Source organism: Poecilia reticulata, chromosome 18 (genome assembly GCF_904066995.2).
Source record: "Poecilia reticulata chromosome 18, P_reticulata-male-v2, whole genome shotgun sequence".
Lineage (NCBI taxonomy): Eukaryota > Metazoa > Chordata > Actinopteri > Cyprinodontiformes > Poeciliidae > Poecilia > Poecilia reticulata.
In genome coordinates this window covers 6,787,648-6,814,221 of record NC_088847.1, presented here as the reverse complement: position 1 = coordinate 6,814,221, position 26,574 = coordinate 6,787,648, and the positions used below count along the sequence as shown (strand labels likewise).

At 39.9% G+C, this 26,574-nt stretch overlaps 3 protein-coding genes across 3 annotated transcripts; 2 read left to right on the top strand and 1 right to left on the bottom strand.

Moving 5' to 3' along the window:
• The first annotated feature begins 551 nt into the window (after nt 1-551).
• LOC103480294 (protein mono-ADP-ribosyltransferase PARP14-like) lies at nt 552-9,357 on the top strand. The gene is made up of 15 exons (XM_008435179.2): nt 552-979; nt 2,205-2,297; nt 2,457-2,693; nt 2,783-3,007; nt 3,086-3,152; nt 3,936-4,082; nt 4,208-4,267; nt 4,513-4,689; nt 4,920-5,058; nt 5,154-5,212; nt 6,468-6,547; nt 6,638-6,857; nt 6,940-7,094; nt 7,171-7,348; nt 7,485-9,357. Exons 2-15 carry the CDS (start codon nt 2,205-2,207, stop codon nt 7,763-7,765), a joined length of 2,118 nt encoding a protein of 705 aa, XP_008433401.1. The 5' UTR covers nt 552-979; the 3' UTR covers nt 7,766-9,357.
• A 604-nt stretch (nt 9,358-9,961) lies between these two features.
• Nucleotides 9,962-24,039, top strand: LOC103480296 (protein mono-ADP-ribosyltransferase PARP14-like). Its single transcript, XM_008435180.2, has 15 exons — nt 9,962-10,267; nt 14,379-14,536; nt 15,572-17,638; nt 17,781-18,017; nt 18,100-18,324; nt 18,422-18,488; nt 19,208-19,354; nt 19,439-19,498; nt 19,670-19,846; nt 20,067-20,205; nt 20,281-20,336; nt 21,278-21,949; nt 22,044-22,177; nt 22,274-22,451; nt 22,560-24,039. Exons 1-15 carry the CDS (start codon nt 10,093-10,095, stop codon nt 22,838-22,840), a joined length of 4,773 nt encoding a protein of 1,590 aa, XP_008433402.2. The 5' UTR covers nt 9,962-10,092; the 3' UTR covers nt 22,841-24,039.
• A 44-nt stretch (nt 24,040-24,083) lies between these two features.
• On the bottom strand, nt 24,084-26,251 carry LOC103480332 (uncharacterized). Its single transcript, XM_081599945.1, has 3 exons — nt 25,345-26,251; nt 24,863-24,991; nt 24,084-24,735 (listed from the first exon to the last, which is right to left on the bottom strand). The coding sequence occupies exons 1-3, from the start codon at nt 25,736-25,738 to the stop codon at nt 24,413-24,415; spliced, it is 846 nt and encodes a 281-aa protein (XP_081456071.1). The 5' UTR covers nt 25,739-26,251; the 3' UTR covers nt 24,084-24,412.
• Nucleotides 26,252-26,574: the final 323 nt, after the last annotated feature.

Genomic DNA, 26,574 nt, shown 5'->3' with positions numbered 1-26,574 from the left:
ATTCCCCTCTGTTCTTACGTCACTGCGCTTTTTGATTGGCTACCTGTCACATTCAGCAGGTTGTATTCTCGTTCCCAGACAGGAAAAACCCCACAGGCTGCTATAAAAACTCCAAGACAACCCAAATTGGGTATATTCAAGATTTAGCCGGGACACCAACATACCCCAAAAATAAATCCCAAAGCTACTAATTAAAAATGAAACCAATAAACAAATGTAATTCATTCATGGTAGTATAAATGTGGAATCAAAAATGACATTTTTAGTGGCTTTCATTTCAGCATTATGTAATTCTTAGAGAGAAATGTCTGGAGTTTTTTTCGTGTAGTTACATTATTTAAACGTCCTTTGACAAATTGCACCTAAATTTATTTCACAGAATTAAAAATACCTATAAGATAAAAAAAATAGTTCAAAGTTTCCAGAATGGAGGATATTTATTTGTTAATTTATTAATATTTAGGCGCTATAATTACTGTCAGAACACTAGTAATCATTAAGGATTGCGTTCCTCTTTTTGGTAATTATGATAAAGACGCCTATTATATTTTCATTGCGGTTTTGCAAACAGGTGCAGCTACCAGCGTTGCATGCTTCTATGTACCGACTGATATAGAAGCATCAGTCGGTATATGTTTCCATATCAGCCGGAATATGGAAGCATATTCCGGCTGATAGGCCTCCATATCAGTCGGTATATGTCTGTCTCCAGCTAACGATCAGGGCGAGATGCGTGGTAAACCCTGACCAACAGGCGGCGCAAACGAGCAAACTCGACCTAAACACACCAGCTGTGCTCCGCTCTGTGACAACTCCACTGCTGCCTTGATTTATGTAAAGATAAGTCTTCTTCCGTCTGAACCACGGTCAAAGAAAGGCTACACCTTATTTGGTGTAGTCGAACAAAAAAGGAGATTCCAGTACAGAGTCATATAGTTGGCGGGGAGAGTTTACTGCTTTGCTTTTAAGGAGAGAGAAGGTAAGAAACAAAAATAAATTGGCTAAAGTTTCTTATCCTGTCGTGGAATAATTACTGGCTTTCACCGTTTTTTTACTTGACTTGCCTCTTTTGTTTTTTGCTAACTGTTTATTGCTATATTTGTTGCTGTCGATGTTTTTAAAACAAACAACAACAAAAAAACAGGCACTCTTCTAGGTTTCACTTTCGCCTCTCACTGAGCTCATGCTGAGGAAGTGCACTATCCTAGATACCCGAACCTGAGAGCAACAGCTTTCTCTTTTGGCAAGCAACTTTGTGTGTCAAATAATTTTTGTTGTTCCACAAGTAAATATATCAGAAACGTATCTATACTTTCCTTAAAAAAAATAAATAAATAATAATAAAAGCTTCTACATTCCTACCAACACAAATTAAGCAGTTTTTAAAAAAATGTGCTAAGCCTGAATCTAAGTGCTACTAAAAACATGTTCGCCTTGAAAAATATTATAAAATACAAAACTCGACAATGAACAGTACTGCGGGTGTGTGCTGGCTCTCTGAGCCTTTTCTTCAGGATGATTTTGCACGGAATGGGTTATGATTGTGGAAGATGTTCCGTGGAATGTGCAGTCATTACCCATTCAGACAGTGGCGCAACTACACATTATTCAGGTGGATGCGAAAACATAAATTCCCCCCCCCCCCCAGGAAAGGTTGACGGCGCCTGGAAAACTCTACCTCCCCCCCCCAGACGACGATACGTGAAGGGCAAAACTTGCCACATTTACCTCGTCATGTGCGCGAGGTGAAGGAGCGTAATGCTTCAGTCCTTAAGTGTACGGGAAAACAATGCGTTGCATGCGCTGCATACCCACTTTTTGCGCCACTGCATTCAGACATCTGTAAATGGATTGAGTGGGCAGGGGTGATGTTGATGATTTACTTTTCGAGCCATACCGGCTACTCACACCACCTTTACACTATGTCACGTCCCCCCAGCTTGCCTCTTGGTACACAGATCAGTAAGTAACTTGGGGCTTAGTATCTTGACCCGAGGGCACTTTGACACGGTTGGGAAAGATGGAGTCAAACTGACAACTTTGTGACTGCAGAGTGCTCTTTGCCTCACAGGTACCTCTGAGACTATTGTACCTGTCACGGCAGTTAGGGTGGATGACGTCTGAGCAAAGTCATAGTAATAGGCTGAGAAGGACAAGTAAGCATGTGATGGGCATTCTCAGGTCATAAGTTTTTGCCATTTCAGATGTATTTTCCGGGCCAACAAGCAGCAAGTGGAGCCACTCCTGGAACCGGTTACCAAGTGGAGGTTGTTCAAGGAGCCATTGAGGATCAACAGGTAAGAAACCGTGCATCCATGTCAGAATTGCATCAATAAATACCTCAATACTTCATTAAGGATGTTTAAGATGTTGAAGTGGATTGTGTTAAACTCTAGATTAAACATGATGTTTATACTGGTGTTTAGCTAGTTGAAACATATGTTTTCCTCCTCTAGGATGATGCCATTGTATGTCCTATGATTGGCCATGATCCTTTCTGTTCTCGCATTGGAAAGACTTTGAGCAATATAATTGGAGGACAGCTGGAAGAAAAGTTTAACAAAGAAACGGGAAAGGCGACTCTGCCAAGTGAAACAGTTGTGGTTGAGGGCCTACCTGGTCTTCAATGTAAGGCAGTCATCTTCCTCAACCTACTCTGCTGGGATAATAACGAACATGGAACTGCAGTCCAGGTGACGAACTTGTGTAAAAATCATTCTCCAAATGTTGCCGTTTCCGTGTCTTTTTCAAAACTACAACAAGCGTCGCTTTCACTTTCCAGGCGCTACGACAGGGAATCAAACGGATTCTGTCTGTCTGTAAAATCAGAGGCTACAGTTCAGTAGCTCTGCCGGTTCTTGGGACCGGCGCTCTCTTACGCTTTCCACACAAAATTGCTTCCACAATTCTTCTGGAGGAGATTGGTGTATATGGACAAAACCGAACCAAGAAGTCACCCTTCCTAGTTCGAGTCATTGTTTACCCAAAGGACAAAGAATCGAGGCAGGTTAGAGAAATCTTCCCACTTTTGTTTTAAAATTGAAAGTTTGACACCCTTTTTTAAACATTTGTTTTTCTTTTACAGGCCTTTAAGTGCGCCCAGGGTGTGTTGCTTCAAAAAGGATACATAAGCCATGTTAATTTAGCTGAAGGTTATATAACTTATTTTTTTCATAATACTGTGAATTTTATCTAAATGATCTTGACATATTATTGTTATCTCATCTGCATTTGATCAGAGTTCTGACTATTTGGCCTATTTGCCATTTTTACTGGTCCTTTAGTGTTGAACCACTAGCTTGTGATCCAATTCAACAAGAAAAATTAAATAAGCGCTTGCATAGTTTATAAGAAAGTATTCAGTGTATCAATTAGTTTAAATTTACAGATGACCAGAATGATTAAAGGCAGCAAAATCTATACAGACTGCCATGAAACCAGGACTTTTTACACTTTGATAAAACTTTATGAAAAAAAATTAGCAATAACTGCTTCGGCATAGCCATATTGTATACAGACCTATTCAGTAACTTATAACATTATTGAAGGGGTAACTTGTTTTATTCTTATGTTTACAGTGAATGAAAACATGACATTTAAGATTAGAATATTACATCAGACAAATAAAAGACATTTAGGGGACATGAAAACTATATTAATTGTATTTCTACACACTGTATGTTGGTACATTAGCAATAAATATTATCATATCTATAATAACTGCATACATTTTTTTGATCGCCTGAACATTTTAGATTTGTCTCCAACTTATACTTCAGAGCTCTAAATTTAAACATATTGTTGGAATTTACAGATGTTATATTATTAGAACAGGCACAACAGAATGACCAGGAAAGAACACTGAACCAGTTTGATTTATAAAATTTGAGATTAAAATGAAAAACATTTTTTTGCTTTTGTTGCCACCTCTCCAGGTTCCTTTTACCAATGTGTGTCTGCAGTTGATGACGAGGTCACGGCCATGATCGGCACAGTCAAACTTCAGCTCGTCTGCGGCGACATCGTAAACGCAGGAACTGATGTCATTGTCAACACGACCAACTTTTCTAATCTATGGTTTGGTAATATTTGAGTGTTTACTTTTTAATAAACATAGAAAAGAACAAATGGGTTTTACTGGTTTCCTTATACAGCATTTCAGTTGGCCTTCATTCTTACTGATACGTGTATCTTATATATTTCAAAGGTGTCTCCAAAGCCATTCTGCAAGCAGCAGGCCACGCTGTCCATGCTGAGTTGGTGCAAGGTAAACCTCATTGACAGATCTAAAAATATATATAAATTGTTTTATGTTCATAGGAAATGCATCCTTGAATCACTTACGACCAAATAAAAAGTGAGCAAAAGTAGACTTTGGATCAACAGTCATATTCATTTTTAATAGTTTTTGACTTCCAGATGCCCTCATATGAAAGCTATTATCTAACCGTAATTGGAATATGTTTCAGATAAAGAATACAGAACATCTTGTTTGCTTTTGTTTGCTTTTAGTGGGCACTCCAGAAGACCTCATTTGCACAACATCAGCTGGGAAGCTTGGATGCAAACAAATAATCCATGCCAGGTTCAAGGGCAGCACCTATAGGATCCGTAGCACTTGCAAAAAAATCCTGCAGCTCTGTGAGAGCAACGGGTACGGCTCAGTGGCCTTCCCAGCCATTAACACTGGTTTGTATAAACTTATCTGTGTGTCACTTCATACCTGCTTGCTTACAGTAGTTAATCTGTTAGGTGATAAGAAGGGCAAAAGTTAAAATTTTAGGGTTGAAATTAATAATAAGTTTGGAATTAGTGCTTAGCAAGCTTAGACGGTAAAGAAGACCCAACCAGCCACGTTAACCATAGAAACACAGCTAATAATAGCATGTCAACTTAAAGCTGTTTGTTCTCCCTTACAGGACAGGCCGGTATGCTCTATGGTGAATCTTGTAGAGCAATGCTGGACGGCATGGCCGTGGCTGTCAAGGAGATGAATCCAGATTTTGTATCTCTGATCCGCATCGTCATCCTGGAAAAACAGGTCTTTCAGGCTTTCAGGTTAGATGGTGAACTCAGAGCAGCCATACTATGCGTTTTTTTCTTTAGGTCGTGATGCACTGTTTCAATATTGTAACGTTGTAATGTTCCAACAGATCCGAGCTGGAGAGTCGCTGTCAGCAGGATGACGTTCAGAGCTGGTTCAGCTTTCTAGGTTTTATTTACATTTCCTTCAGTGAACCATTTTGACATAGATTAGTAATACAACCCGGGGGCTGCACAGTGGCGCAGTTGGTAGAGCTGTTGCCTTGCAGCAAGAAGGTTCTGGGTTCGATTCCCGGCCCCAGTCTTTCTGCATGGAGTTTGCATGTTCTCCCTGTGCATGCGTGGGTTTTCTCCGGGTACTCCGGTTTCCTCCAACAGTCCAAAAATATGACTGTCAGGTTAATTGGCCTCTCCAAATTGCTCCTAGGTGTGAGAGTGTGTGTGCATGGTTGTTTGTCCTGTGTGTCTCTGTGTTGCCCTGCGACAGACTGGCGACCTGTCCAGGGTGACCCCGCCTCTCACCCGAAACGTTAGTTGGAGATGGGCACCAGCAACCCTCCCGACCCCACTAAAGAACAAGGGTGCAAGAAAATGGATGGATGGATAGTAATTCAACCCACTCACATAGATAATATAACTCACTTAGAATTATTTAGTTTTTATTTGTATTACATCATTTGTATCAAAAGGTAGTTCTTCTTCATCTGCCCTCTAGATAAGGGGAAGTTACACTTTCTGGGCAAAGTTACCGCATGAAGGATCTGCACCACTTATTCCTTTTTCCCAAACTTACTTACTCTGGGACATTAGAGCATACTTTCTCCACCATCCATTCTTAGTTCAGTTGGTTATTCTTTAGTTTTCTTCATCTCAGTGATTTGAAACTAAAGACCACAGGTCACATGCCTCATCTACAAAAGCAATCATATTTAGCCTACGCTGGCAAAAGGTCATCTACACTTATAATTCATGTACGTGGACATTAATTATGGGCCATTCATGCTAAATATAAAAGTCCAGTTCAAACAAACTTTAGAGAGGCACTTCTACAAACCACACTTCTTCAGGTCACTTTATTATTGCTGATGTCCTGTGAAGTTTTGGGACAACATGGACTGAAGCAAGTAACATAACTATACACATAACAGCAGGACCTGGTGTCTTTACTTAACCAAGTTGCACTTCCTATATTAAAATTGTGTTGGAGCCTGAAGTCAATGACTTTCTTGCCAACATTCTGAAAATTAAAAATCATAAAATTTAGTCTGTTCTGTTAGTCCATCAGCCTTGTAGATTTTGACCAAATTCTGCTAATGTATGGAACAAGGTTATTTTTCTTTCGTTTTACAATCTCATCAGTCAAAAATGTTAACGAAGCCTGTAAGGAAAAGCAGTTCTTTAAAGATGTACATTTCATGTTTTAGGGTTCTCTAAACAACCAACAAAGAAAATACTGGACATGTATTTAGCAAGCTCATCGTCTACATCACCTCAAGACCAAATGGTAATGCAATGTTCCCAACACCTGGTCCAGTGGAGTCACAAGAAATCTACTGTGGCTTTTGATGTCGTCAATGTCATGAAATATTTGCAGGTTGAGCTTCCAGAGGGAGCAAAGTGGGCGATTGAAGATGAAAGTGGAGAATTGCTGGAACTCTGCCTGCTTGACAAGGAAGCTGACTTGAAGAGAGAATTGTCTTTGGAAATGTCGACAAAGGATGGCAAACGCTTCACAGTAAACTTAAAAACCAGAGAAGCAACAGACTGTTCGACAGGCACATCGTACAAAATGAAAAATGTGGTAACTGAACCTGGTATGCTGCATATTGTAGTTTCTCATGTTCCCATTATTCAGTGTCTAACTGAGCATTTAAAATCTCTAAATTATTTGATTAGACAATGTGGCTTCTGCTTTGGCGCTGGAGTTACCGCCACACTGGGAACCTATGACTGGGCAGCTCTTTAAAAAGGTAGAGTTAGACCCTAAATCGCCCGAGTATCAGGAAGTGGCCAACAATTTCCATAAAACTACTTCCTACACTATTCACAAGGTAAGTTTGCTTACACAGAAACATCATCAAATTATCCCAGCAAAAACAAAATGTGACTAATTCTTTGGGAACACAGATTGAGCGAGTGCAGAACGTCTACCAGTGGCACGCCTTCAGCATCTGCCGGTACCGTATACTTTCCAAGAACGGCGAAGCAGACCTGGGTGAAAAGTTTCTCTACCATGGCACATCTGCAAAATCATGCAACACCATCGAAAGAGACCGATTCGACAGGAGTTACGCAGGACAGCATGGTAAGACTTGATTTAAAAAAAAAAAAAGAAAAGCGTTCCCAGAATATAACGACTAATGTAAAATGACAAACACAATCAATCCCAAAATGTTTATCATTGTGTTAAGTGGATTTGTTTTCATGTGACTGCCTTACAGCTACAGCATTCGGAAAGGGGGTGTACTTTGCTGTCAACGCAAATTACTCAGCCACCCACTACTCCTTAGCAGATGAATCGGGCTTAAAGCGACTGTACGTTGCGCGTGTTATTACCGGCCGCTACACAGTTGGTAATTCCACCATGAAAGCCCCCCCTCCTCGAGGTACAGACCCTGCCGACTGCTTCGACAGCTTGGTAAACTGTCAGGTGAAGCCCATCATCTTTGTTATCTTCCACGACGACCAGGCCTACCCAGAGTACCTCATCACCTTCAGCTGAGCAAAACCAAGGACACTCGGAAACATTCACACCTTGCGATTCAGTCACTGTTCACTCACTGTGCCATTCCTCTTCTCAGTGCCACTGGTCTGATATGAAATCCCACAATTTGGGCTTCTCCAGCTCTACCTCTCATTCACTGTTTTCATTCAAACTTTTTACCAACCTGCTCTGGATGATTGACTTTTGGTGGGAGAAAAAAAGACAATGCTTTGGAAAGAGTTTCACACTTTTGTCATTCACAACCAATCACTGTTTGTTCTTACCGCCAAATTTGACTGTGGGTATGGTGCCATTTCTAAAACCAGTCATGTGACATCCAAAAAGTTACAGTAGGCTGTTACCTGAACAGATTTGATCCTTCCTGTGTTTTGAAATCTGGTTCCACTGTTTTGCAGCAAACTGGAGACAAGTTTCAACTTACTTGCTCTGTAGCAGCTAAGTTCTACAGAGCACTTAGCTGCTACAGAGCAAGCAAGTTGAAACTTGTCTCCAGTTTGCTAATCCAGAGTTTTCCTAAGAGTATTCCTTGGTTATTGGATTGCTTTTTTTGTGTGTTTTTTATTTAGGTGTCCTATGGATGAATTTTCCTTTGCCAGTCATGACCCCCAACGGTGCTCACTGGAATATTCAGAAATGTACAAAACATCCATTTGTATCCAATGTAGTTAGTATTGTTTTTGGTATTTTTAAGGTTGTAAAGGTCTAAAGAGAAATGTTTGCTAAGGTAATCATTTTCTGCAAAGTTAGTTGATTTTAATTTGACTGATACAAGGAGGATTGCTTTCTACATAAAACCAATCCACAACAGGTGGTCAATTGTTAGACACTTTACCACATTATCCTTCCGCTGTAGAACACACAATCTCTTTTGAATTAGTTTGACCTCCTCTTTCAGATCTGATTGTATTGTGTGACTGGATTTTGACCTGCAGGTTGAATGGGAGGTCAAAAAGGAGCGATGTCAAACTCAGGAAGTGCCAGTATTGTTTGTTTATAAGTACCAGCCAACTTCAAGCTCTGGAAATAAATAACCAATAATCAGTTCATAAAAATCATAATCCTACCAGGCTGTTTAAATTAGTATATATGTAGAGTAATTGCAAATCTTTCACAACTGCTTGTGAAAGTAGTCTCTCCTACTATTCTCAGAACATGAGTAGATCTGAAAATAACTCCCTTTTTTTAATCATAACTACTTTCTGAAATATGCAAGAACATACTGTATTTGTATTGTGCTGAGGGGTTTGGTAAATTGGTGTATTTTTTAATGGGATATATTTTAAATGGGGAAAACTTAACAATAACTAACTGATATTGTTCAGTGCAGCTCTGCATCTCCCATGGATTTGAGCTTATTAACTAATTGGCTGATAGTCCCTGAGTGTTTGACAGAAAGGACTTACAACCATGAATGGACTGCTTTATTTTTAACACTTGTGTGTTTAAAATATATGGACTCAGCTTGTTGGTTTTGTCTGAGCTGCTTATGTTAGTCTTACATCACTGGTGATTTGTTCTTTATTGCTGTACTTTTTACTGTGTTTTATATGTTTTACAGGTCAATAAATGTTTTTGTACCAGACACAGAAGTGGTTTAAACATTTATGAAATTTTTAAAATGTTACAATACAAATGTTTGAAATCAAAATTTAGAAAACGTTTTGCCGAACAGATAATGTGAAGTGACGTACTCTTATGTTAGAGGATTTTAGCAATTTGGACTTTGGTCCAAAACCACTGTGAATACCACTGAAGCACCGTGTAACATATACTGAGCACATATTATTCAGACTTTTGTTAATTGGACAAAAAAATAATAAAACACAATATTTATAAACTCAAATAAAAAATTTTATTTTATTTTTTCAAATTGATGCATGAATAAACGCAGTATATTTCTTAATACTACTAGTAAATTTGGGGTAAATTTGTTTATTTATTCATTTCACCATGACTTTACATAACTTTATTTCACATTGCAGTAATGGAACCCCCAGGGAAAAAACACTGAACTTGTCATACATTAAAATTACAAATTACATCATTATTTCTTTATGCAAAATAAAATGGAGAAAGTTATATCCTATCTTTACATGCATTTGAGATTTCGGTGTTGATAAGTTGCAGAACCTTGTTGTCAGACATCGTGATTTTCCCCCCCTCTGCTGACGTCAGCTCGTATCAATAACAGGAAGCGCGTGTGAGCAAACTCGTCGTGCAAAACGCCAGCTGATTTCCGAACAGCCACAGCCGCGTTCAGGTGCGGCTTCCAGGTGGAATAAACTTCCAAGTTTATTCGTCAGTTGCTTCAATTAGCGCTCACCATGGACGCTTCTTACAAGTTCCCCGTCTTCTTCAACTGCGACCGTTTGAACGACGAACAAAAAAAGAAGATAGAAAATTATTTCCAGATTCGGCGCAAATCCGGCGGAGGAGAGAGCGGCTCGTTGACTGAAGTCGGCGGAAAAGTTTACAGCATTGCTTTTAAAGATCAACAAGGTGAGGCAGCGGACTCATTGAATATACAGTTCAACTTTCTTTTATAAGAATGAGTTGCAGTGAAAGCGAAAGTAAAATGTAACTGGAGGACATGTCGCAGCATTCATGGTAATATTATATATATATATATATATATATATATATATATATATTATTAGTTTAGGAAGGTATTTTGGTAGACTTATAGAATGTTTTGTTAATATGCTGTTCAGGGTTTTTTTTCTGCTAGGCTTTCTATTTTTAGACATGGGACAGTTCATAGTTTCACTTTCACACCTGAGTGTTCAGCAATTAAATAAGGTGGTTTGCCCCCCACTGTGTATATATATATATATATATATACACACAGTGGGGCAAAAAAGTATTTAGTCAGCCACCAATTGTGTAAGTTCTCCCACTTAAAAAGATGAGAGAGGCCTGTAATTTTCATCATAGATGTACCTCAACTATGAGAGACAAAAGGAGAAAACAAAATCCAGAAAATCACATTTTCTGATTTTGAAAGAATTTATTTGGTGGAAAATAAGTATTTGGTCAATAACAAAAGTTCATCTCAATACTTTGCTATATACTCTTTGTTGGCAATGACGGAGATCAAACGTTTTCTGTAAGTCTTCACAAGGTTCTCACACACTGTTGCTGGTATTTTGGCCCATTCCTCCATGCAGATCTTCTCTAGAGCTGTGATGTTCTGGGGCTGTCGCTGGACAACACAGACTTTCAACTCCCTCCACAGATTTTCTATGGGGTTGACATCTGGAGACTGGCTAGGCCACTCCAGGACCTTGAAATGCTTCTTACAAAGCCACTTCTTCGTTACCCGGGTGGTGTGTTTGGGATCATCGTCCTGCTGAAAGACCCAGCCACGTTTCACCTTCAATCCCCTTGTTGATGGAAGGAGGTTTTCACTCAAAATGTGACGATACATGGCCCCATTCATTCTTTCCTTTACACGGATCAGTCGTCCTGCCAAGGGAGAAAAACAGCCCTAAAGCATGATGTTTCCACTGCCATGCTTCACAGTAGGCATGGTGTTCATTGGATGCAACTCAGCATTCATTCTCCTCCAAACACGACGAGTAGAGTTTTGACCAAAAAGTTCTACTTTGGTTTCATCTGATCATATGATATTCTCCCAGTCATCTTCTGGATCATCCAAATGCTCTCTAGCAAACTTGAGACGGGCCTTGACATGTACTGGCTTAAGCAGGGGGACACGTCTGGCACTGCAGGATTTGAGTCCCTGGCGGCGTAGTGTGTTACTGATGGTAGCCTTTGTTACTTTGGTCCCAGCTCTCTGCAGGTCATTCACTAAGTTCCCCCGTGTGGTTCTGGATTTTTGCTCACCATTCTTGTGATCATTTTGACCCCACAGGGTGTGATCTTGCGTGGAGCCCCAGATCGAGGGAGATTATCAGTGGTCTTGTTCCATTTTCTAATAATTGATCCCACAGTTGATTTCTTTACACCAAGCTGTTTACCTATTGCAGATTCAGTATTCCCAGCTAGGTGCAGGTTTATAATTTTGTTTCGGGTGTCCTTTGACAGCTCTCTAGTTTTGGCCATGGTGGAGTTTAGAGTGTGACTGTTTGAGGTTGTGGACAGGTGTGTTTTATACTGATAACGAGTTCAAATAGGTGCCATTAATACAGGTAACAAGTGGAGGACAAAGGAGCCTCTTACAGAAGAAGTTACACGGCTTTGAGAGCCTGAAATCTTGCTTGTTTGTAGCTGACCAAATGCTTATTTTCCACCATATATTGCCAATAAATTCTTTAAAAATCAGAAAATGTGATTTTCTGGATTTTTTTTTCTCCCTTTGTCTCATAGTTGAGGTATATATCTATGATGAAAATTACAGGCCTCTCTCATCTTTTTAAGTGGGAGAACTTGCACAATTGGTGGCTGACTAAATACTTTTTTGCCCCACTGTGTGTGTGTGTGTGTATGTATATATATGTATATATATATACAGTCACCAATTGTGCAAGTTCTCCCACTTAAAAAGATGAGAGAGGCCTGTAATTGACATCATAGGTAGACCTCAACTATGAGAGACAAAATGTGAAAAAAAATTTGAGAAAATCATTTTGTCTGAATTTTAAAGAATTTATTTGCAAATAATGGTGGAAAATAAGTATTTGGTCACCTACAAACAAGCAAGATTTCTGGCTGTCACAGACCTGTAACTTCTTTTTTAAGAGGCTCCTCTTTCCCCCACTCATTACCTGTATTAATGGCACCAGTTTGAAGTCGTTAACAGTATAAAAGACACGTGCCCACAACCTCAAACAGTCACACTCCAAACTCCACTATGGTGAAGACGAAAGAGCTGTCGGAGGACACCAGTAACCGAATTGTAGACCTGCACCAGGCTGGGAAGACTGAATCTGCAATAGGCAAGCAGCTTGGTGTGAAGAAATCTACTGTGGGAGCAATAATCAGAAAATGGAAGACCTACAAGACCACTACTAATCTCCCTCAGTCTGGGGCTCCACGCAAGATCTCAGCCCATGGGGTCAGAATGATCACAAGAACGGTGAGGAAAAATCCCAGAACCACAAGGGGGAATCTAGCGAATGACCTGCAGAGAGCTGGGACCAATGTTACAAAGGCTACCATCAGCAACACACTACGACGCCAGGGACTCAGATCTTGCAGTGCCAGACGTGTCCCCCTGCTTAAGCCAGTCCATATCCAGGCACGTCTGAAGTTTGCTAGAGAGCATTTGGATGTTCCAGAAGAGTATTGGGAGAATGTCATATGGTCAGATGAAACCAAAGTAGAACTATTTGGTAAAAACACAACTCGTCGTGTTTGGAGGAAAGTGAATGCGGAGTTGCATCCAAAGAACACCATACCAACTGTGAAGCATGGGGGTGGCAACATCATGCTTTGGGGCTGTTTCTCTTCAAAGGGACCAGGACGACTGATCCGTGTACATGAAAGAATGAATGGGGCCATGTATTGTGAGATTTTGGGTGCAAACCTCCTTCCATCAGCAAGGGCAATGAAGATGAAACGTGGCTGGGTCTTTCAGCATGACAATGATCCCAAGCACACTGCCAGGGCAACAAAGGAGTGGCTTCGTAAGAAACATTTCAAAGTCCTGGAGTGGCCTAGCCAGTCTCCCGATCTCAACCCCATCGAAAACCTTTGGAGGGAGCATGGAGGAATGGGCCAACATACCAGCAACAGTGTGTGCCAACCTTGTGAAGACTTACAGAAAACGTTTGACCTCTGTCATTGCCAACAAAGGATATACAACAAAGTATTGAGATGAACTTTTGTTATTGACCAAATACTTATTTTCCACCATTATTTGCAAATAAATTCTTTAAAATTCAGACAAAATGATTTTCTCAATTTTTTTTTCACATTTTGTCTCTCATAGTTGAGGTCTACCTATGATGTCAATTACAGGCCTCTCTCATCTTTTTAAGTGGGAGAACTTGCACAATTGGTGACTGACTAAATACTTATTTTCCCCACTGTCTATATATATATATATATATATATATATTAAACAGAAAGCACATGTTACCTTCATTTTAATTTAATTCTGAAATGTAAAATTTGATTTAAAAACATTTAAGACAGCTTTATCTTAATAATGCTGTTAGAAAAAAAAATGTTTGAGGCGCTTCTCAGACTCAATTGGAGAAAAAATATTTTTGTCCTCCTACACCATAAATCCAGTTGGCCAAAAATAAATAAATTGGTAAATATGGACCTTCTTATGTGTCTGGAATAAAGATATGATTTGTTGATTCACGGATTTGTGTGTGCTGTCTTAATTGTAAACCATTTATCTTCTAAAATCACCAGTTTTAAGTGAGTAAATGTGTTAAATAATGAGCTTCAAGTCAAGGTTACAAAATTTCCAGCACCACATGTGACAGTAAAATGAAACTGGTGAGTTTATCAGAAATAGTCTGACGTACTTTACAACAATGAAAGTAGAATGCCACGCCTTTTCCATAACTTTGTTTACTCACGTGGTTTCTGTAACACTTCTCAAATGTTTAATGCAACAGACATACATTTGGCATAAATATATTAAGGAAATATTGACTTTTTGATATTTTCTTTCATTTTTCCACCCCTGCAGCTCAACAAAGAGTCCTGCAGAAATCTAAGCATGTTGTGGATTTAGCTGGTCTTACGGTAGAGCTGATTGTGCGAGACAATCCCGCCTCCTCTGGCGACGCCTCTCCGCCTCCAGACCAGTCAGCCAACCCGAACCTGAATGCATCGGCCACATCTCCGGTACGTTTGTAAAAATCGAAGAAAGCTGAAGTAAAGTTGGAAAGCTTTTTTTTTTTTTTCCTTCATAGTTTTGTGACAGATTGTTTCATTGCAAAATGTGCTTCTCGCTCCATCTCTTAAAAGTCAGAGTGCGTTTTGATGGAGGAAAATATGAACACGACCACAAGCGTTTTCCCACATGAGTACCACTGAAATCAGTTCACCATTTCAAATATTAATTTAGTCTGCAGCCGGCAGAAACGGTTTTAAAATTTGAGATATTGTGGTGTAACTCGACTTCTCCTAATCATCATGCCATGTCTAAAGATTGAACTCAAAGTTTCTTTCCTAAGCTGCTCACACAGGCCCAAGAAGTAGAAAAAAATATATAGAATGGGTGTGGCCCATGAGACAATAAAGCACGAAATGTGCTGAGCTGCATTCTTGTCAAGACTTATCTGTTCCTGAGCTGTGCTTCCAGAGAAATATGCAGGTCTTTGTAACTCCAAAATTCATTCAAATTACACTCTGGGCTATCTATTTTGAAAATTAAAACCTAATTAAAAACATAATTCAAATCTTAAAAAAATAAATAAATAAAATATCACAAAGGTCCATAACTTTTTTGAAATAATCATGCTGTTGAACCTTACATTTTTGTCATTTCTCACCAAAACTCAAGTTGCTTCTACATGGGCCACTTTTAAAATACTGTAATGGAATTAAACCGTTGACAGGAAACGTAAACGTTGTCTTGATTTAAACCTCTGTGAAAGTAAAATATACATGAAAGATTGACCCTGTTACAGTATGGGAAACTATTGCTACTATTGACATGTTTTTTTTTATTATTTTATTTTGTACCTTAGTAGATATTATGGATATTCCTATTGAAGTGTTTTCTGGATTCTCCCCAATATGATCAGGAAATGTCAGAGTTACAGAATAATCTCTAACATTTCTTTTACAGTATTGAAAAGTAGCTTCTAGAAGAATCTATTGCATGCTGAAAAGCTAATCTGATGCATGTTTTGTTGGATTTTTTTCTTGCAACAGACACAGCTGTCCCATATTCCTTCAAAACTGCAACCAACTAGTGAAGAATATGAGCTAATTTGCGACGCGTATCTACTCCGCTACCTGAACGAATCTCCAAAAGTCAAAGGAGAACTAGACAATCAGCTGGCCTTACTTTCCTGCACCGCTGAGCTCCAACCACAGGAGGAGAGAGTTTTAGTCAGGCGAGTAGCTCAGCCAGGTGCTGAACCTGACGACTGGAAATCTGAGGTGAACCAACTGTTTGATGGCTACATGTGCCACTATGAGATGGACGCTCACAAAGTCAAAGCTTTGCTGCAGTCCTACAGCTCTCGTCAGCCTGCAGATGAGGTGAAGGTGTACAATGACATCGGAATGACTGTGGTTGTGGGAGAACGAAGACAGGTGGAAGCAAAGTTAAGAGATTTAGAGTCTCTCTATGTTAAAAATAAAGGATCTCGTCCAAGTGACATACAAACCACTTTTCGTCGAATCGGTGAGGCAAAACTGCGTCTCCTCTGGAAGGAGATTGAAAGCAGCCTAGGGCAAGACTTTCCAGCATTAAAGGTCACACAGGCTGATGAAGGTAAAATATCTCTAATGGGGTCTGTGGAAGAAATCCTCAAGGCCGGTGAGGTAATTAGTGAAAAGGAGAAACTAGTGTTGGAGAGGACGATTACTGACAAAAGCCTACAATTTTTGGCATTCTTAAAAAACGTCTATGGTGGTCCCGGGATGCTTTGCGAGTTTTTGGGAGTGGCTGAGACGGTGGAAGCAGAAATACGAGACACAACGCTCCACTTCTTCTCTTTCAGTGACGACAAATTAGACGAGTCTATGAAAATGATCCAAGAAAACTTTAAGGATGTCACATATGATATTCCTAACTATCCTGTTTTGCCGCCAGAGCTCTGTGAAGCGCTTAAATCCAAGGAAAACGAGATTAACCAAATGCAGTGGAGAGCCATTGTTGGGGTTGGTGCAGGTGGCACTGTGTGTTTGTCCGGCCATTCGGTTGAGGTTGACGAGCTGAGTGAAATTGTATCTCAGTTTATCTTGGACCAAGTAAGCGTGGAGGGAAAAGTCATTCTCCCCTTCCCAGAATTATGTCCTCTATTAACCGAATTTCTGCAGAGACAGAGATTTGACTATTCGGGTGTTACCTTCACTCCTGTAACATCATCTTCCAGCCCCACTGTGTTGCTTGTAGGTGCATCCATCAAAGTGACTGAGGTCAGGAATAGGCTGGATCTACTTCTTCAATCTGTTGTGCAGAACAAAGTGACCATTGACCTGCCAGGGGCAGCGAGATATTTTAGTGGTCACTCTGGAAGAGATATGCTCATAAAGGTTGCAGAATCTCAGAAGTGTCTCATACAGCTCGAGGACCAGCCTCACTTGAGTAGACAGATGACTCGTCTCGCTAAATACAATCTTCAGCATGGAGTGCAGGTGATAGTTTATCAGGGTGACATAACAAAGCAGAATGCAGATGCCATTGTAAATGCCGCCAATGAAGATCTAAACCACATTGGTGGTGTTGCTGCTGCTCTGAGTAAAGCAGGTGGTCCTCAGGTGCAGAAAGAAAGCAAAGCCCTTGTGAAAGGGAATGGAAAGGTTCCTGTCGGCGACGTAGTGGTAACTACAGGGGGCGACCTGAAATGCAAGAGCCTGCTCCATGCTGTTGGACCTGAAAGTGGAAAAGCTAGTGGCAGAGAGAGGAGCTTACTGGAGAAAACGGTTAGCAACGCTCTGAAGCTAGCCGAACTGATGGAGTTCAAGTCTATAGCCCTGCCATGCATCAGCTCAGGCATTTATGGTGTTCCCATCAAAGTTTGCGCTGAGGCCATCGTAACAGCCATCAAGGTGTTTGGTAGTCAGGACGGGCGAAGTCTTAGCAAAATCATTCTGATAGATAAAAGGGAAGAGGTGGTGAGGGCCATGCAGGAAGCGTGTGACCGCCTTCTGCCAGGGAAAGATCTTGGATTCAGGACGGACGTTGCTGACCAAGAAGGAGCAAGCGGCGCCACTGCTGGAGCTCCTGTACAAGTTGAGATTGTGAAAGGAACAATTGAGAACCAACAGGTAAGAAGTTTTGCATACAAGTCAAGCTGCATAATAAAGGTATTTCATATCATCATGTTAGACTAGAGTCAACCCTGATCATTTCCTAGCCATGACAATAAGGTTCTGTTAACCTTGACTTAATCAAATTGCTCTGTCCTAGGCGGATGCCATTGTGTCTCCTATGCTTGCCCACGATCCTGTGTCTACACGCATAGGAAATACTTTAAAAACAAATGCTGGACCTCAGCTGGTGACAATGTTTTACCAGGAAGCAGGAGGGGCAACACTGCCAAGTGATATAGTTGTAGTTGAGAGGGTACCTCGTCTCAAATGTAAAGCAGTCATCTTTCTCAACCTGCAGTCTTGGGATAACAAACAACATGGACCTGCAACTGAGGTAACATAAGTACTTATAATTTCTTCATAAATTGCTTGTTTTTGTTTACTTTTTACAACAATCGCCATTTTGAACCTCCCAGGTGCTGAAGCAGGGAATCAGAAAGATACTGAATGCTTGTAACAGCAGAGGCTACAGTTCAGTTGCTCTTCCAGTGCTGGGAACTGGAGCTCAACTGAATTTTCCACACAACGTGGCGTCCAGGATTCTTCTGGAGGAAGTCGGTGCCTTCGAACGAAAGCGGACCAGTGGTTCACCTTTCCTGATCAGAATTGTTGTCCATCCTACAGACAAAGAATCAAGCAAGGTTAGGAAAAGCTACATTTTTTTTTTGTTTTTGCTAGACTGGGCTCAGAACATTGTATAGTAGATTGGACTCGGATGTTTTTACATTTCTATTGCAGGCACTCCAGTCTGCACAGGGAGGGTTGCATCTCAGAGGATTTACCAATGATGTTGATCCAACTCAAGGTTGGTTTAATTTGTATGTTTCTGAGATCCTTTGGTTTCTTTTCGGATACATTTTACATGTTTTCAAAGTGCCAAAATGTGACTTGCACTGAAATGAAATGCTGTTCTACTAAAATGGAGACAATTTGCCCTGTGATTGCAATAAAGCTTCCATTTATTATTCCCAACTATCTTCAAGAAAGCTAGCCATTTTACTTTTTGTTTGTTCTGGTAGAGTTCCAAGTTTTGTTTCCAAGGGGATTAGCCTTGTGGATTAAATTTTTATTTTTTTTTTACTTACAAGTACAGACTGTAACAGTTTATTATTACTTTGTTCCTGCGTATTATCTCATGTTGCCTCTCTTTAATCCCTTGACCTCTGAAAACTGACATACCACTGACATTAGCGCTCTTATTCTGTCCGCAACTTGCATTTGATGACATTTTTCAGAATTTCAGCATCAGTTGTTTAATATTTTAAAGTTTTCTAGAATGCTCAAACACAGAATAAATTCTCAACAATGTTTTACAAAGTGAAACGGCATGCTAGAGCATCATTTATGGGGTTAAATGAACCACTTTAAGCAAGACAGTGTACTCTAAAACAACCGTATCAAAATATTTTGACTTGACGTCAACATAGAGGCACCTAGCAAGTTTAATAGTAATAATATTAATTTAACAAAACTATTAAATAATATTTTTGTTTTGTTTTTTTTATTTCTTGCTTTTTTTTAAAGCGTCCTTTTACCGACATGTCTCCATGAGTAAGGACGAGGTCACGGCCATGATGGGCGCAGTCAAGTTACAGATCATCCACGGTGACATTGTGGCTGCAGGAACTGATGTCATCGTCAACACAACTGACTTCACTGATCATCAGTCTGGTATAATCTGGCTTGAAATTTAAAAACAAAAACTTTTCTTTTTGTCTTACATTTATGATGCCATTACTATGATTTTCCAAACAGGGGTCTCTCACGCCATTTTGGCAGCAGCAGGGCCGGCAGTCCTTGCAGAATTAACGAGAGGTAAAACAAAAAGAACAGAGAAGTTGTGAATATGATAAATATGTCTCAGGTTTTAGGCTTGAACAAAAGAAATCTATGTTTGAGAGAATAGGATGATTTAAAAGTACTACGGTAATGTGCTTATTGCCAGACTTGCCCAATTTAAATTGAATGTTCTTTTCATGTTTTCAGTGGGCACTCCTCCAGGCCTCATGTGCACAACACAACCTGGACTTCTTGGGTGTAAGGAAATTGTCCATGCTAGCTTTAAATCCGACTGCGAAGTGGTCCGCAAGAACTGCAAGAAGATCCTGAAACTCTGCGAGAGCAAAGGATTCCGCTCAGTGGCATTCCCAGCCGTTAATACGGGTTTGTGCTTCATCTCAATGCGTGGTTTACTTAAGGCGGATTTGGTGTTGGGGGGGGGGAGTTAAAACGACGGTTTCCTTAATATATAGCATCAGGCAAAGTGAAAATGTTAGATTTATATGAACAAGAAAATAACTTAAACCACCAAGCCTTTCACTTCAAGCTAATAAACAGAAGAATACCTAATAACTGCAGTTGAACTGTCTCTTTACCCTTGCAGGACAGGGTACATTGACTCCTAAAGAAGCTGCTGAAGCGATGCTGGACGGCTTGGCCTCAACCATCAGGGACATGAATCCTACCTCTCTGTCAGACATCCGCATCGTCATCCTGCAACAACCGGTTTTCCAGGGTTTCAGGTCAGAGGTAGACTCCAATGTGTTTTGTTCTGAGTCAGAACGCTTTGTTTCAGCTTCCTTTCAATGCTCTTACAGATCAGAGCTGGAGAATCGTCTTGGGCGGATTGTTCAGAGCAACCTCAGCCTCAAAGGTTTGCTTGCATCTATGACCTGCTTTAGTCTACATTTTGAACAATAATTGACCTGTTCTCCTTCAACGGCGTTCGTCTAATTAATGAGACTAAATGTATTTACTAGATTGAATTTGCAGGACGTGATGTAAAATATTTTGCTCCACAAGATTGGGATTTTAAAACAAGTGGCGAAAGATGAAATATATTCATTGATGATGTGCCAAGATGCAGATATAATCAATTTATAATTAATTTGCTACTTTAACAGTTGGATTATCTTATTGGTATTTCATAATCTAGTTTTGAGGAAACCTAAGAGCTTCTATGATGGTGTATGGGGAGTCGTATGGATGTGGCTGAGCAAGAAATGCAAGAACTTTCTGCTGTCTGTTAGACAGGATAGATGGACACAATCCTTCTAAATCCCACAATGCAGATTTCTTCTTGTTTTTATATTGTTTTAGATGAAGTTTGAAGGCTTTGTAAGACGGATGTCACGTTACATCATCAATAGATTTCATATTCGCACTGTAGTCTTTTAAATTGCAACTGAATCAAATTGTGTTTCAGACCCATTTTCTAAATGATAAATTAAGTCTCTTACACAAAGCCATCTTCAAGTTTTGTTACATTGCCTGACAAAGTCACTTTTTAAGTGTGTAGACCTCTTAATAAGTTGGAACAACATCCATGGTTGAGCAGGAGGCTCCGTTCCTTCTGCTTCTGGGCCTTTCTTTGGGTCAAACATGTACGGTGGCACGATTGCACATCTGTTTCACGCATATAAAGGGTAAACACTGAGTTGGGAGGGGCGGGCCAGCAACAGCTTATTTGCATAAAGTCGAAAGAGCCCTTCAAAACAGGCAAAACTGCAAAAACTGAACATTTTTTGTATACCCCATAGACGTATCAGAATGCGTTTAAAAAGAAGCCTAATGTTTTGCTTTTCCTGACTGCAGACAAAGCCAGACAAAAGCTAAAGAAGATCCAAGGAAAATGCTCTAGACTGACAATGTTCTCGTCCAAACAAGACATAACCATCTCTTCGAAGCCCGAGTCAATGGTTTTGCAGGTAATCAGCTCTGGTCCAGACGTCGCCAAGAACGTCAAGAAAGAGTTGGAGTTGATCATGCAGAAAGAGCTCATAGAGAGAACAGTGCCTGTGCATTGTGTCTCTAAGCTAGACGCTATGGAACTGGACGCAGTGCAGGCGAAAGTCAAACTAACGGGAATAAGCGTAGAACGCAAAACGGTCGATACCGGTAGACCCAGGGGAAGAAATGGGTCAAGCAAAGAAGAGTACGTCCTGAAAGGTTTAAAGGAAGATGTCCTGAGTGTCACTGAGTTGATAAACAGAGCAGTTCAGAAAGTACTAGAAGAAGACCTCAAAGACGAGGAAGAGGCAATGTTGGCTCTTACCATCCAGTGGGCGATGAAAGATGACAATGGAGAATGGCAGGAGCTGAGCCTTAGTGGAAACTACATGCTGGAGGAAGCTCACTTACAGGAAAAAGTGTCCGTGGACATTGAGATGCCTGAAGGCAAGACCCTCAAGGTAAACATGAGGTCACAAGACGCCACAGACTGGGTGACTGGCAAAAGATATGAACTGAAAAGGACAAAGAGTGAAGGTAGGATATGAAACGCTTTATAGTCTATACAATATGTTAAACACTTTTTAATTCTGTATAAATTAAACATTTCTTTGTGTTACTTTTGCTTAAGCCTTGGAGTTACCTTCGCACTGGGAACCTATGCAAGGCGAAATCTTTAAAAAGGTAGAGTTGCAGCCAAACTCCAACGAATACCAGAATGTCGCTAGTGGCTTCCTCAGACCTGCCAAGTACAATATCCATAAAGTAAGCATGCTAGCATTATTACACAATTGGGACAACTAAAATCTCCACTTTATAGAAAAATAATCCTAAATGCGGCTTTTGTTTTTGTGGTCTCAGATTGAACGTGTGCAGAACCAGTACCTGTGGAACGCCTACAGCGTGTGTCGGCAGCGTATACTAGCCAAGAATGGCCAAGCAGAACTCTGTGAAAAGTCTCTGTACCATGGCACATCTGCAGAGTCGTGCAACTGCATTGAAAGAGACCGATTTGACAGGAGTTACGCTGGAGCACATGGTAAGCCATGATTAACTGGCACACCTTCAACAAAATCTGATGCCTGAAAGGCAACTAAGCAATGTTTATAAATCATTCTAAATCTTTTGATTGTCATTTTTCCTGCAGCTACCAGATACGGAAAAGGAGTTTACTTTGCGGTCAATGCTGAATACTCTGCAAAGAGTTTTTCTCCACCAGACCAAACGGGAATGAAGCGACTGTATGTTGCTCGTGTTCTCACCGGCCGTCACACACTGGGTAAATCCTCCATGAAAGCTCCCCCTCCCCGAGGTGCAGACCCTACTGACTGCTTCGACAGTTTGGTGGACAACGACCAGCAGCCTACGATGTTTATAGTCTTCCATGACGACCAGGCCTACCCAGAATACCTCATCACCTTCAGCTGAGCAGGACAGGCAGTTCCTTTGCATGTCCCTTTACCTGCAAAGCTCCTTTATCACTGGTGCTTTTGGTTAATGTTCTTTTGTTTGGTTGCTTTTTTTTTTGTATCTTATTGTGAAATGTGTTCAGATCTATGCAAATCAATAAGAATGCTTTGTAGGATATATGAGCATGTAAAGATTCTAGACATTTGTCAAAATGTTAAAGAACTTCTATAGAATCTTATTAGGGTACAATAAAATGGCTGTTGGCTGTAGTTGGGTAGAGACTCAACCAGAACTTGGCCTGCCTCCGACAGAATGACAATGTAGTCATTCTCCTACTGTACAAAATATATTCACTGGAGGAAAATATTGATTTGTCTTTTTTAATTAAAGGAACTATCTGTAATGACACAGTACACCAGCAGAAAAATGTTTCCTCTTAAAAAGTTGTTAGATAAATTGATGAATTCCACATAAAAAAAAGAGGAAGTGATTAATCATTTTTAGCTTCATAAAGTCGTTAATTTGTTAATGTTTTTAACTGACAGATTGTAGTAAATGTAATTAGCTGAAGCTAAATGCTACGGTCACAAAAAAAATTCAACTAATTTCATTTTTTTAACCCTCTAATTTTCCTGATGATTCTTTGTAAGTTTGATATAATGACAGTTTAAATGCCCACTGTATTTTAGGAGATGATCAAAGAACCACTGATCTATCAGTTCTAATTGTTATTGTATATATGGGAGCTGATAGTCAAAATGGAGTCCTCCACATGCATGGATTTTTCTTTCTCCAAAGTAATAACTGCAATTACAAGAAAAGTTAGTAAACAGCAAAAGTTTAAGCAACACAGTATGTGTCTACACTGTCTTTAATTGAAGACACACACATTATACATATATATATATATGTATAATGTGTGTGTTTGTAGATCGTTTTTGTTGGGCAATGTGAAATGGGCAATTTTAGTTTCACAACAAAGTCAGTGTAACACAATCAAAGCAAATACAAATGTTTGTCTGATTACCAGTTAAATCATGATTAGGGTCATGTACGTCTGGCACTGGAACTTTAATGATTTTGAACCAAGTCTGTATTTAACTACATTGACCCAAAAGCAATAATTTATATACAGAATTTTATTAACTGTTTATCACTGTAATGTACAGTTAAATTCTCACTTTTCTGTACTAATAAAACAAACATTCAAACCTCAATGTATTTGCAGGTGAGTTGGCTCATCACAAAACACACACTGTTTAAAGTGACAGGAAAAACAACAGTTGTCTTGCAAATGTCCTTTATTTATAGAGAACGTTAATATGGAATATAGAGACCTTTGTGTAATTAAAAGTTGTACTATCTTGTTTCATTTCTCTAAGATGACACACATTAAATTAGAAACTGGACAATTAATGAGAAATTCAGCTTCAAACTTTATTTTCAAATGATGAACGTCTATTCAATTGGATAATAATACATGTATTACAAAGGTGTATTGCTGGCTAAAAACGTATAAAGACATATTACACTAGAAAGAAAAAATATTTACAATTTCCACACAAAAAGCCATTTCTGTTTTCTTTATGTTTACATTGGTGACAGTAAGAATCCACTGAATGTGGAGTACCTGTTTCCATTATCACTTATTTTTCTCCCATCCCAGAGTCGGATGTTGACCATGTCTCCTGCTTGCAGCAGCAAGATGGCGCTGTTAGAGCCAGAGATGGGGTCAGTCTTACTGTAACCGTACCATGACACAACTTTGTTTTCGTTTCGGTAAAGACTTCCGCCAGAGGTTCCATCACCCGCCCAACATAATGAGGAAAAAGAAAAGTAATAAAGCCCTCTCACTGGTGCCGTAAAGTATCCTGCAGAGAATAATAATAAAAAATCAATCAGAGATAAATCTGCTGCAAGAAGGAACCACCAACTTTTAAAATTATTTTTTAAAACTAGAATTTATGTCTATGGGGTTTGAAAACAAAAAAATATATTTTTAAGAATATGCATAGACGACATAGAAAGATGAACGCTGACCTGTCACTGGGCTGTAATGGCCTCCAATGTTGGACAGAACGTGTTTGTATACCAGAGGGTACAGAACATTCACGGGACCGATGGTTCCGTCTTTTGGCAGCGCTGCAGAAAATGCAACCTGGTGTTGCTCTGAAGTTTAAAGACAATGAGGAAAACAGCAGAAAAATAAGTGATTGCAATTTAGAGATCACACCTGTAGCAGAGATTCTCTCTCATATTGTAATTAACCGTTCAACACAAGTGATGCTACTGAGGAAATCTGGCTATTTTACATTTTTCAGCCATGAACATCAATGGTTTTCCAATAATGGTGTATCTACAGGACTCACATCATCCTGAAACTAAAAGTCATTGTGGTATAAACTGAATTTCTGCTGTTATGTCGACAAATAATGTAAAAAAAAAAAAGAAAAAAAAAGCTTAAAGCCGCACTGTTGCAATTTTTAGAAAACACATTTTTTAGAGTTATTTTAGTGTAATTGTTTTGTTACCTTGATAAGTCCTCCTCATCTCTGTCAGCGTGCTGTTAAGGACGTCGACCTTCTTCTCGCTGGCTTCCAGCTTCCTGTTGGTTTCCTCCAGGGCCCTCACAGTGGCTTCCTGCCTCTCTTGCAGAGCTCCCAGCTCCTTCAGGACCATGTAGATGTTTGGGTCACAGCCTTTCTCTGGGGATCCTGTGTTGGATGCCTCAACCGGTTCTGTCTGAAGATCTTGATCGAGGGTTTCTGTGTCCTCTCCGGCCGTCTCTGTCAGATGATTCTCCTGCTCTCCCCCTGTGGTCTCAGTGACCTGAATCTGATTGTCCTCGCCTTCTGCCCGGCAGGTGGTCAGCCCAACAACCAGACACATGAGAAGCATCACTGACGGAAACCCCATACTTCTTAGATATGTGTGCGTCTTCTAATAGGAGCGCTGTGAGAAGAGACCTATTTATACACATTTTAGAGTTAATTATTAGATTCTGTTCAAGTATTAAAGCTGCTTGAAAGATAAAAACTGCTATTACAGAATAAACTTTATGCTCTTGTTTTTGTTCAGACCTTTTATGACTTAATTGAAAGTTCAGAGTCTGCTGCTTAATCTGCTGTAGGCAGTATAGATATTGAGCACGTGAGTTTTCTGTGTTTATTACTGGGTCTTGCACAAGGACACAAACAACCAGGGTGGATTAAGCAGGAATAGAACCGGTAACCCACCAGTTGCAGGGCAAGCTTCTACTGCGACCTACCATTGAAAGATTAAAAACTCTGACTATAGAACAAATGGTAACACCTTATTTGACGGTGTGTGCATAAGACGGACATGACACTGTCATAAACATGACTTAACATGTGTTATGAAGATGAAGGAGCCTTTATGAATGTCCATCAAAAGATGGCACTTTTAATGGACTTTAAAGTGTCATTATTTACCCAATGACACTTCATGACAACAGTCATAGACATTCATAAAGAGTTCTTCACGTTCATGACAGGTGCTGTGTCTTATGCACACCCCGTCAAAGTGCAACCGAACAAACGTCATGCTTTTCCTTCCAGCTCTCTCTAAAGTGTTTGTTTTTGGCGCAAGTCAAGGGAGAGTAACTGACATGAGCCACAAACAGAAAAGATTAGATTAGATAAAAGAAGAAAACAGGCCACCAGTGACCGGAGGAGTTAAAGTTCAAATAATTTGAACTAAATATACAACTGAAAATAGAAGTTCACATGAAA